General features: G+C 38.2%; 3 protein-coding genes across 4 annotated transcripts; 1 reads left to right on the top strand and 2 right to left on the bottom strand.

The window, feature by feature from the left end:
• Positions 1–435: 435 nt before the first annotated feature.
• Positions 436–2,723, bottom strand: CFIM-25 (homolog of CFIM-25). The gene is made up of 7 exons (XM_023680987.2): positions 2,375–2,723; positions 2,232–2,277; positions 1,541–1,634; positions 1,373–1,446; positions 1,189–1,275; positions 982–1,092; positions 436–766 (listed from the first exon to the last, which is right to left on the bottom strand). Exons 1-7 carry the CDS (start codon positions 2,542–2,544, stop codon positions 695–697), a joined length of 654 nt encoding a protein of 217 aa, XP_023536755.2. The 5' UTR covers positions 2,545–2,723; the 3' UTR covers positions 436–694.
• A 491-nt stretch (positions 2,724–3,214) lies between these two features.
• Positions 3,215–5,849, top strand: LOC111799252 (uncharacterized). Of its 2 annotated transcripts, none has more exons than XM_023682724.2 (6): positions 3,215–3,494; positions 4,111–4,181; positions 4,579–4,671; positions 5,012–5,138; positions 5,233–5,347; positions 5,528–5,849. In XM_023682724.2, exons 2-6 carry the CDS (start codon positions 4,172–4,174, stop codon positions 5,579–5,581), a joined length of 399 nt encoding a protein of 132 aa, XP_023538492.2. In that variant the 5' UTR covers positions 3,215–3,494; positions 4,111–4,171; the 3' UTR covers positions 5,582–5,849. The 2 variants fall into 2 exon arrangements, with proteins under 2 accessions (XP_023538492.2, XP_023538493.2); XM_023682725.2 differs by having other exon boundaries at positions 4,091–4,181.
• Positions 5,850–6,510: 661 nt separating this feature from the next.
• LOC111799250 (zinc ion binding protein) lies at positions 6,511–8,892 on the bottom strand. The gene is made up of 6 exons (XM_023682723.2): positions 8,695–8,892; positions 8,392–8,466; positions 8,027–8,157; positions 7,300–7,762; positions 6,869–6,982; positions 6,511–6,741 (listed from the first exon to the last, which is right to left on the bottom strand). Exons 1-6 carry the CDS (start codon positions 8,779–8,781, stop codon positions 6,679–6,681), a joined length of 933 nt encoding a protein of 310 aa, XP_023538491.1. The 5' UTR covers positions 8,782–8,892; the 3' UTR covers positions 6,511–6,678.
• Positions 8,893–11,789: the final 2,897 nt, after the last annotated feature.

Here is an 11,789-nt window from a genome sequence, read left to right as displayed (position 1 = left end):
ATAAATGAGGAATACTATCTCCCTTAGCATGAGACCTTTTGGGGAATCTCAAAGCAAAGTCAGGAGAGCTTACACCAAAAGTGGACAAGCAAAGTCAGGAGAGCTTACACCCAAAGTGGACAATATCATACCACTATGGAGAGTCGTGATTCCTAATACACCCTTTTTGAACCTAACCCCCCAATAGAATAACCATACATCAAGAATATCCAATTAGAAGAAACATGCAACGAGAGCCACTGATAACAAAGCTTTTCAAGACCACAAGTATTCTTTGGATAAGGATCACATATAAATTTGACACAGCATAAAATTTAGCAGATTACATACCTCGCCATTTCTCTGCATCCTTGAATGAGAGAATGGAATAGATTTGCCCGTAGCACATGAAAATTGAGATCATTAGCATAACAAAGTCAACAGAAATGACAGAAATTTACACAACCATATAGTTTTAGCACTCATTCAAACATAAGTTTTAAAGTAACAATGTGAACCTATATAACTATACAATATCTTTATACTTGCAAAATCATCACCATTGTTTGTGTGCATGTTTTATACAAGTGTCTGTCAACGTTCATACAAAGTTAGCTGACAGCTCTATAATGCACTAATAAATATTCTTTTCACTGGTCTGCTAATACCGACCAATGATAGTTTGTCATCTTTTTTATTATCAATAAGATGACTCTTAAGTTTCGATGATGTTGAAGGAAAACATGGAAAGTAACTGCGGAATACCCGATATAACTGGCCCGTACATCTGCAAAATGACAGGATTAATATGAGAAGGAAGCTTTGTATGTGTCAAAGATGTTTGAGATATTCACATGTATGTTGGGTTATGGACCACGTTTCAACCATAGAGACTTATTTTAAGAATTTCCACAACCAAATAGAACTTTTTTTTAAAAGGAAGGTAAGATTTGCAAATGTCACAAATTGGACTTCCACAGAGTGCCTTGATTAGGATGATACCTTATGGTTTTCGTGAAGTTGGCATAAAGGAACTGCAATCAACTTAAGGTTCTTTGGCACAATGAATTTTCGACTCTCCGGCAATTTGACCAGGAAAAGTTTAGTGCACTCCTGCAACAAGTAGTAGTGAGTGAGTTACAAGTAAATGGTATATCGCCCGCCAGTAGTCATAGTTCAAAAGAAAGTAGTTTGTATCCAAATAACTACCTTGGCTCCTTTTACATTGTTGGACAAATGTGGATAGAGCAAGGTTTCGAAGTCAGGCCTCCACCACGTACCGAGGCAATCGCCCACCTAAACATTAGAAGAAAACTTCAGATTCCATCTTTCATAATCAGAGGCCACATGGTAGTAACTAAGAAAAAGGAAATACAATTGGGCATTACAATACCTCCCAATCAGATGCATCAGGGGCTCCATTGGCAGAAAGCTTCCTTGATAACTTTCGCTTCAAGCCATCAATATCTGTAATTTGTGATCATCCACCATAATAAAATATCCATAAGTGTAACTATTAGACAACCGAAAGCTGCAGAAGAGATTTATGGCACACATTTACCAGATTCATTGGGCCTTAGGCGACCGCCGGGAAGATTGAAAATTGAATTTCGTATTTGCAACAGCAACACATGAGGATGCTTGAATAGCTCAACCTAATTTAAGAACAACAGATGCTTGCAATTACAATACAGTAGCTAAGCACTGTTTCGGATCGCAAGATGAAATGTCCATTTAGAGATAATATAGCAGAAAATTAAAACATCTTGAACTCATATTCAATGATCATTCAAAAAACAATCCCAAAATAATTCATGAACAGCGCCGTCCAATTAGCCATGATTTCTCCCAAAATGGACTTCAAGAAATGAGATCAAATATAAGAAGCAAAAATCAAGTTCGTTTGACAAAATAAAGAACTAGTCTTACAACAGCCAACACGGGCAAGTGGCTTTAATTACTCCTAGTAATCAGGAATCATGATCTATCCAACAGTGGATGGAGACTAGGTCAAATAAGGCGAGGCTGTGCTTATCGCGGTATACGATATGACTAGACCGACTCCGAACCAACAGTATCAGAACTCCACCGATAAAGTAGGCGTCAAGCAATTCAATACCGGTAATAACAGAGAGAGTAACAATTTCCATATGCTTGAAGAAATCAATCCGTATGAACCACAAGGTCGCAGAAATGGAAGCCGTATAAAAGCAGAAACAAATAAAACTATCGTGAATAAAGAGAAAACAAACCAGCAAAACTGCTTCGACAGAAGTCCTCAATCCATAAGCAGCATAACTGAATAAAAACAGCCGAGAAAACATATTAGACAAACTCAACAAACGGAAACAGAAACCTCGCAGTATAGTCAACGGATTAAAGTGAGGTTTGATACTTGGATTTCATCCTGATAACGCGATCAGCCAAGGTCTTGTCCTTGAAAACAAGAGGCTCTTTGGATCCGAAGTAGTAGTTACTGAGAGGGTAAATATCGATGGCGCGGATTTGGTCGGCAGCGGCAGATTCATCATCCTCCATAGCATGCATACGTCCGTCGTCTCCCATGGCCGATTGAGGAAAACAGTAGAAAATCAAGAGAGATGAAGTAGCAGAAGAAAAGGAGGAAAGTGGATGAAGATGGCGTGTTGGTTGCAGAGAATGGACACGAAGCGAAAAGTGGAGTGCGTCACTCAGTGCTTAATGAGGCTAAAAGGAGACAGACAAGACGACCAGTAGGAAAGAAGAGAAGGAATTTCAGAACGATGGTACTCAGTTTCTCAGCAAGAGGAATAAGAAATGGGCTTTTCTTTTGGGCTTTCATTTGGGCTTTTATTTTGGGCTTTCTGTTTCAGACAGCACCCCGAGGCCCAATGTAATATACGGCCCATCGCAATTTACAATTTCTTACCCTTACCAATTTGGAATATGTAGGGGCTTATTTGTCTTTTCACAATTTAAAAAATAGGGGTACGGCTGCCGGTTGCCATTTTTGATATAATGTGGACTTTGAATGGAATATATTTCAAATTGCAATACAATAAACTTTTAGATTTAAAATATATATATTTTTTCAATAATAAATTATTTATTTCTCATTTAGCACTTATTTTAGTATTAGAAATATTAATAATTGAGTTAAATTATATATATGTAATAAAAGAAATTGGAAAAAAGGCATTAAATAAAAAGTATTAATAGCTTCATCTATGAATGGTTGATAATATATAATAATAAAAAGAAAATTATTTTAAGGCTTTTCGTTATTTTTCAAGTCTCAAGAACGAGGGAGACAATTTTTCTGAGCTTTTAGCTGATGAGAGATGAAGGTGATCGTTGTTTGACGTTCTAATTTCCTTCTTACTTCAAGAAAACCGTGTTCGTTCGTTCGTTCGTTCGTTTGTTTGTTTGTTTGTTTGTTCGTTCGTTCGTTCGTTCCTCCAATTCCATTTCTGATCCGTGGAAAGCGAGACAAATTGCATTTTCAGTCGCGTTTGTTCACCTCTTCCTCAATTCCGGTATCTTTTTCCTCTCGTTCTTATTTCGATGTTTCATTTTTCATCTTCTTTTTCTGTTTCTCTTCGATTTTTCTGCCGTGAGTTCATTAATTCGTGTTTGCAGTATTTTGTTCTTCGATTTCTCTTTTGTTTTGTTCGGTAATTGATGGATATTGCAGAACTTTCCGTTCGTTTTTGAACGATGGTATCTGCGACCTTTGGCTTCGCTTGGTTGAGGATTTGAGATAGGAGTTTAGGATTTTTGGTACCTGGAGAAGTTCGTAATTGCAATTCTTATCCCTTGTGCCTTTTATTCTTGACTTTGGCGTGGGAGCATCACTATGTTTCACGAAGTGCAATTTTAGTCAAGCTAGGTTATTTTATTACCAATTCATCGGATGGCTTGTGGAAGATTGAAAAGCTCCATAGGCTAGTGTCTTCAATTGAGTAGTTTTCTTTTTAGTCAACATGAAAGTCTGATGAATTTGATAAAAGAAACTTGGATTATTTGGATTTTAAATACCAAACTAGGGGGAATTTTCATTCCAGATGCAATTCTTCTGATTGCTGCATCTTGTCGGGTGTCATTTGATTATATTGTTCTAACTACTGAGTAGATTTTAATCTCTTGACACAGGTGTAGAAAGTGAATAGTGCAAACTTGAAGAGCTCATCCTTCCATAAACTCCACCTTCAACATGGATCCAAGTACCGTAATTCTTCTTATAACTTGGATTCCTCGTAATAATAATAAAAAAGAAGGCATGATTATGTGGGTGCAAAAGATGTTTTATTTTGTTGGGTTGTAACATAGTTCTTGCCTAGTAATTTCTTTAATATTGAAGGTTCATTAAGGTGTCTTGGACATTCATATGTGCCTATGCGCATTGTTATGCTTTCACTCCTTAGTTATACGTTTCATTAAAGAATGTAGTCACATTCAGAAATTGAAGCTAATTTCGTGTCTAATAATCGGTTTATGACACTCTGTTGGCAGTCTTCATGATAGCAATAACACAAGATCGAACTGAAAAAATAATTTTTACAAAATCGATGGAACAATTTCTTGAGTTGTGAACATGTTTTCTTGATGTTAAAAATGCAGAAGTTGAGCAGACAGTGCAACTGGTGGAATCCGTCTCTGATAAGCATCCTGATCTTTTGAGGCCATCTGCCCGAATTTGTTCCATATTCAAAGGTAAATCAGGGATAATAAAACAGGCTGGCTAGGACATTTTTGTTGAGGATTGTTGGGAGGAAATCCTACATGGCTAATTTAGGGAATGATAATGGGTTTATAAGTAACGAATACATCTCCATTGGTATGAGGCCTTCTTGGGAAGTTCAATATAAAGACATGAGAGTTTATGCTCAAAGTGGACAATATTATACCATTGTGGAGAGTCGTGATTCCTAACAATTTTATGGTCCAATATTACCTTATATTGGTTGATGGAGTCTTTTGCTTGTCTAGTCATTTATGTCCAAAATGATTAATGATGAAAGCCATCTTTACATTAGTGCTTGCATTCACCTAGGCCAAGAAAAAGATGTGTCTGACCATACAAAGAACAAGTATACTCTTCTCAAAGATGTCGAGGATTTGCAAATAGGTCTATATGACAAGCCTCTTCCGTGTTTTGGCTGTGGCATTGGATGGTTCTCGTGAGTATCGTGTAACTTTCTCTGTACAAACAATTTGGGGAACCTGTCGTCACGTTTACTGATCTTACCTTTGTATCTTCGTCGTTCTTTTCAGTTTCCTTCTCGGGTTTTTGTTCCCAATAATGTGGTACTATGCCACAATTCTCTACTTCTGGAACGTCCGCAGAGATCCCAGGGAACGAGCTGGTTTAGCTGCGTCTGCCATTGCTGTAAGTGTTCCTTTTTTCTTTCCCACTCCCACCCCAACCATGAAAATCTTAGGAAAAACAAACATAATGACATCGAGTAGCCAAATTCCTTACATTGCTATGTATCTTGCCATCTCCTATGAGCTGTTCATTGAACATGATTCAGCTTCTAAAGAAGCAAAACAATTGTAAATGGTGCAGGCATTTGCTTGTTCGGTCATCTTGTTAGTCATCGTAGCTGTTCTCCTATTATAGCCCCCCCTGTCTCCTCGACTCGCACTGCATTCTCTTTGCCCCTTCAGCCTTGGCAATACAGTCCCAAACAGAACAGCTTCCGTGGATATGAACATAAAGATCAAGGGGCTCTGTTGCGGGACAATGGTGATTTCTTTTACTTTTCTTTACATCAAATGTAAATGTTTATAAATCATATTTACATATATTTGCCACCTCTTTCAAGAGAGAGTTGTCACATTTGTATCACACAAAGAACATATAATACATCGATCTTATTTTATCCCAAGTTTACGTAACCTAATAAACAAAACAATCTACATTTCTCGACTTTTCATAACTGATTTTTCCTGAAGATCTACTCTACTTGAAGCCAGATCATCAAAGGTGGATTTGAACTATGGTATGCATGCAACCTAATACATTGAGTGGAATGAGCATAAAACAGTTCCAAAACTATGCAGCTCATCCTTCTCTTTTGGAACTAATAACAATACAATGACATACCATCGAGTCCGTGAAGAAAAACCCTGAATGAAACCCTGAATGTCGCTGTTGTCATTGTCGTTGTACATTGATCCAACCTAAAACAGAACTGTTCGAGATTGATATTCATCATCCATGCCTTTCTTTTCATGAAGGGATTACAATTCATTGAGCCACAAACAATTCTGAAAATAAGCAATTCATCCTTGTTTAGGAACAGTAATAATGTTATAACAAAGAATAGGAAGGCAAGTCTGGACACTAATGGGAAACTTGAACGTCGTCGATCGACATTAATTCCAGCCTGAAGGGAATTGATATCCATTGTCCCTGTTTTGCTGTCTCTTTTCATGAATGAGGGGAGCTTGGTTAACTTGAAACTCCAATAATAACATATATGTATCCTATGAATGTGTACCCACAAAAATAATAATATAAAACCACAGAATATGTAGTGTTGCAGATTGGATCCCAAAATGACTGAATATTTCATTAACTCATTGATAAAACAAGCCATCTACATCTCCTCCAATGATGAAGTAAACTTGTAAACGTCTAAAAATCACTAGACAAAAATGGGCAAGCAAATGCAGCAGAATTTGATTTGCAATGCTACACATATGGCGTTTCGCTTAAGCCTTAGCTGCTAGCCGAACATATTTCTTCTCAACGGCAAATTTCGAACTTGAATTAATCTGGCAGTCACAGGTAACATCGTTAGCAAATGGAATGATGCTCGAAAGTGTCGAAGTTCAACTGTACTTCCAAAAACTCATAAATAGACAATAAATGATTTAGAAAATATAGATCAGAAGAGCAAACCTTTTGCTCGAGCATCTCAACAAGTTTAGTTTCATCTCCTGTGACACCGGATTCGCGAATAGACTTGAGAGTAAGTTTTCTTAGTTTTGACATCTTGAGAACACCGTCAGGACTCTGTCATATATACCCAACAAAAAAAAAAACAGTAGAATGTTAAAAAAAGTGACAGCAAGAAGAGGAATATTACTGATGCAAAAAGGTCGTATTTCGCTTCTTTCTAAGGGTTACACTATAGCTATACTGCCGGTATCAATAGAATCGGTCGTTATAAGAATAATTGATTAACATATCTTCACCACGGGGACCATTCCATCAAAGAAATATTTTAAGAAAAACTTAGATAATCAAGAATACTATATGAAACAAATTATCATTGACCATCATAAGAATGACAAGAAATATGTAAATAAGAGAATTGCACAAAAACGTACAGATTTCAAAATGGATGTTATCAGCTTCTTCCACTTGATCTTCTTTTCTTTCAGAGATTTGGACACTGTGATCTCATCCTTTATTGGCTTAATCTCGGCTTTGGTAGCCTGAATAACCTCCCCATTACCTCTATTTGGGTCATCGTCTTTAGTCTTTTCTGTCGAACCATCATCAAGTTTCCTCTTTTTCTTTGTATGTGAAGTACCATTTTCTGATTCCAAGTTTCCAAGTTCAGTTTCAGCTTTAAGCTGATCTTTCGATTTTTCTGATCCAACATGTCCATTTTCAACTACTTCATCTTTGGGAGTTTCTTCAACTGCAGGCATTTTATCCGAAACAGCTTCCTCCGTCTGATTAGATTGTTTATTCGCTGCATGAAACCCACGGGCTTTTCCTTTGTGCTTCTTTCCTTCTGCATGAAGCAGCAAAGTCTGTTTACTAGTTGCCTTGGTATTGCAAAGACTGCAAAAAAACACATGATGCATAGTGTACATGCACAAAAATCGACTTAGAACGAGGTAGCCAATCTCAATAAATCATCATTACATATTTCAAGCGCTCTCTAATTTTAACAACCATTGAAATATTAACTCTTAAAACAAAAAAATTACGTCCATTAATCTAGAATATGTTTACCCACCAACAATTAACATTTCATATCAATAGGTACGTAGGCTCATATGCAACAAGGAGTAATATGTTTAACAGAACAATAAATAAAGATACCTGCAGAACCAAGGAGGGCGATTGGACAATCCAACGAGAATATCAAAATCAGGTTGCTGTTTTGAATCCTTGTTGGACTTCGGGGTGGTGACATTAATGGCTGCCCCTTGCCCCTTTGGACCATATTTTTCCTGCAAGAAGTAGGCAAAACTTGTAACAAGAAAAACAACACCGATGACCTGCTGAAGCTACAGCAGCAATGTACGTGGATTTTGAATGGAACCAACTATGATCAGTACTAACGGGCTACCAAACGAACATTTTACAAAAGTAATTTTCTTAAGCACATATAGGATCAACTTGTAGTTCGAAGCAATTCGATTTTAACCAGTAGAATAACAGGAGTATAGATAATAGATTCTAACCGCTTCAGTAATACATTGAGTATGGCCTTGTACGCTTTCCTGCCCAAAGGTTTGTCCACAATCGATGCAAGACAGCTACAGGAAATTATAGAAACGAATAAGACGAAAACGAAGAAAAGAATATTAAAAACAAAACAATAAGACGAAATCAAAATGCGCCTTAAATCATCTCCAAGGTAGAATTCTATGAATCAAACTTCCAACTTATACATTGTTGAAGGGGAAAACCGGAGAAAACGCATTTTCCCTTCAGAATCACTTGTGGAAAAATGCATATTCTTCGAGGAAAGAGAGAATCGAAACCTTGGTAGCGGAACACGTTCTGAAGTGATTCGGCAACTTGGGTTTCTTGAGGTTGTCTCCGCAGTCTTCGCACTGAAACCACACCATATTTGCTCTCTACCAAGCCCCAAGTGACAAAGGCGGATTGTGATTCGTGAGATACAGCGACGGCAAGACGAGTTCCGTCTAGGGTTTTTAGTTTGGGTTATTTCAGAAAAAAGGGTTTATAAATTTGCTACAAATAAACCAAACTTAAATAATTATAATTATTATTATATAATTATTATTATTATTATTCAGTACAAAGTCACAAATGAAATGTGGCACTATGCTTTAAATTACATTTCTTTATAAGAAAATTTGTAACGTCAAATCAAACTTCATTTTTTTAGACATAAAATTCACACGACCCAATTTTTTGAGATAATTAATTCACAACTCACACACACCCCGTCGTTTGGCCAAAAAGAATTAAAATAACGGGCTAAGGGACAAAAAAGATTTGTTTATCTATGCACTGTGGACATTTTTATCCCCAAGTCTAACAAACTAGAATCTCAAACATGTTTTTGTAATGCAAACAACTAAGTTCAAACATTGACTATAAACCTAATTAAATGGTTGAACATGTTAGATTGAATGGCACGATGACCTATATGGGTCACGACCTCATGTATTTATAGATGCGTATAATGAAGATTACATTCCAAATCTATGATTTGGTAACAAACCATAAAATCATAGATTTGGTAACAAACCCTTCAAATCATAAACTAGTAAATCTTAGACTATTTTAGTATATACAGTTATGATCTATTTTAGGTTTAACACCCCCCTCAATCTGGACGATGTACTACTAAGTTCAGATTGCGCCTAAAATAGCTAAAAGAAGGAGCTGGCAGTGGCTTTGTCATGATATCGGCGAGCTGATCCTTGGAAGATATGAGTCGAACATCAAGCTGACGAGTCGATACTCGTTCACGAACGAAGTGATAATCAACCTCAACATGCTTCGTCCGTCGATGAAAGATTGGATTGGCGGATAGGTAGGTGGCACCAATGTTGTCACACCATAGGCTAGGCGCTCGCGCTTGCGAGATCCCGAGCTCACGCAAGAGAACTTGGATCCAAATTAATTCGGCAGTGGCATCAGCAACCGCCTTATATTCGGCTTCCGTACTAGAACGAGAAACTGTCGATTGTTTCCTCGAACTCCAAGAGATAAGATTGCCACCAAAGAAGATCACATAGCCTCCAGTGCTTCGACGATCATCAGGATTCCCAGCCCAATCAGCATCTGAAAAGGCACTCAACAAATCAGTGCTGGACTTTGTAAGACACAAACCCATATCAATAGTGTCATGTAGATAACGGAGAATTCGTTTGACTGCCGCCCAATGTATAGAAGTCGGAGAGGACATGAACTGACACACTCTGTTGACACAGAAGGATATATCAGGACGTGTCAGAGACAAATATTGGAGAGCACCAACGACACTTCGATAGCGAGTAGTATCCTCAGGTGAGAGCTTTTCACCACCATTCAATAACAACTTCTCACTGGGAAGCATAGGTGTGGGCACACCTTTGGAGGTGAGCATATTGGTTCTGGCTAATAAATCTCGAATGTATTTATGTTGTGTCAGAATAAGTCCACTAGAAGTATGGCGGACCTCAATCCCAAGAAAATAACTCAAAATACCAAGATCCTTGACGGCAAAATCATCCTGAAGCTGTGTAAGAAGTTTCTCAGTAGCCGTAGAAGATGAGCTGATGATAATAATATCATCAACGTAGATGAGAATATACATCTGAATGCCCGTTTTGTTAAAAATAAAAAGAGAGACATCAGCCTTTGAAGGTGTAAAATCCAGCTGTAATAGTTTGGAGCTAAGGCGAGAAAACCAGGCACGCGGAGCTTGTTTAAGGCCATAAAGCGACTTATCCAGCTTGCAGAGATAACCAGGGTGTTGAGAATCCACAAATCCAGGGGGCTGCTTCATATAAACATCTTCATTAAGAAGGCCATGAAGAAAAGCATTTTGAATATCAATCTGCCGAATAGCCCAACCACGAGAAATAGCAAGAGATAATAAGAGCCGAATGGTAGTGGGCTTAACAACTGGACTAAAGGTATCATCATAATCGACGCCATACTGCTGTTTAAAACCTTTAGCAACCAGGCGTGCTTTGTAGCGATCAATAGAGCCATCTGGCTTTTGTTTGAGTTTGAAAACCCATTTGCAATCAATAACGTTAAGACCAGCACGAGGAGGAACTAAGTGCCATGTCTTATTTTTTTGAAGTGCCTGAAATTCATCATTCATTGCCTGACGCCAGAGGGGATGCTCCATAGCAGTAATATGTGAAGTAGGTTCAGAGGCAGAAGACCGAGCTACAAGATATGTTACTGTTCCATCTGTACGCACCTTGGGTTTCTTGATATTGTGCTTCAATCGAGTACCATACGGATGAGTAGTAGGTGCAGAATCCACATTTGAGGGGACGGCCGTATCAGCCGTTGCGAGGGGAGCAACCGATGCTACAGCAGTTGGTTGACCAACGGCCGAGGATTCGACCGGGCATTGCGCAATATCATCTGCTGGCGGAGAAGCCGATGCCTCAATCATTGGCGGAACAACCAACGCCGATTCGAATGGCAGCGACGCGGAGGATTGTTGCGGCAATTCCGAAGCTGATGTAGACACCAAATTTTCTGCATCCAAAGAGTTAGTAGGCCCAGACATATGCATGTGATCATTCTCCAAATTAGTACTGCTATTACCCAAATGCAAGGTGCACAAATCAGGGGCATTATGCGTCGACTGCATGATTGGGGAAGAATTAGGTGAGGCTCTCTTGAATGGAAAAACATTTTCATCAAATATGACATCTCTAGACATATAGACACGACCAGAATCGGTGTCAAGACACTTATACCCTTTATGTGAAGAACTGTAGCCTAGAAAGACACATTCCTTTGATCGAAAAGAGAGCTTTTGTTTGTTATAAGGACGAAGATGAGGCCAACAAGCACACCCAAAAATTTTTAATAAGGAGTAATTTGGTGGGGTATGAAAAAGAAGCTCTAAGGGGCATTTTTTATCGATGACACG

The sequence above is a fragment of the Cucurbita pepo genome, chromosome 7 (assembly GCF_057944985.1).
Source record: "Cucurbita pepo subsp. pepo isolate OVF chromosome 7, ASM5794498v1, whole genome shotgun sequence".
NCBI classification, from domain to species: Eukaryota; Viridiplantae; Streptophyta; class Magnoliopsida; order Cucurbitales; family Cucurbitaceae; genus Cucurbita; species Cucurbita pepo.
This window is presented reverse-complemented; position numbering and strand designations above follow the sequence as displayed.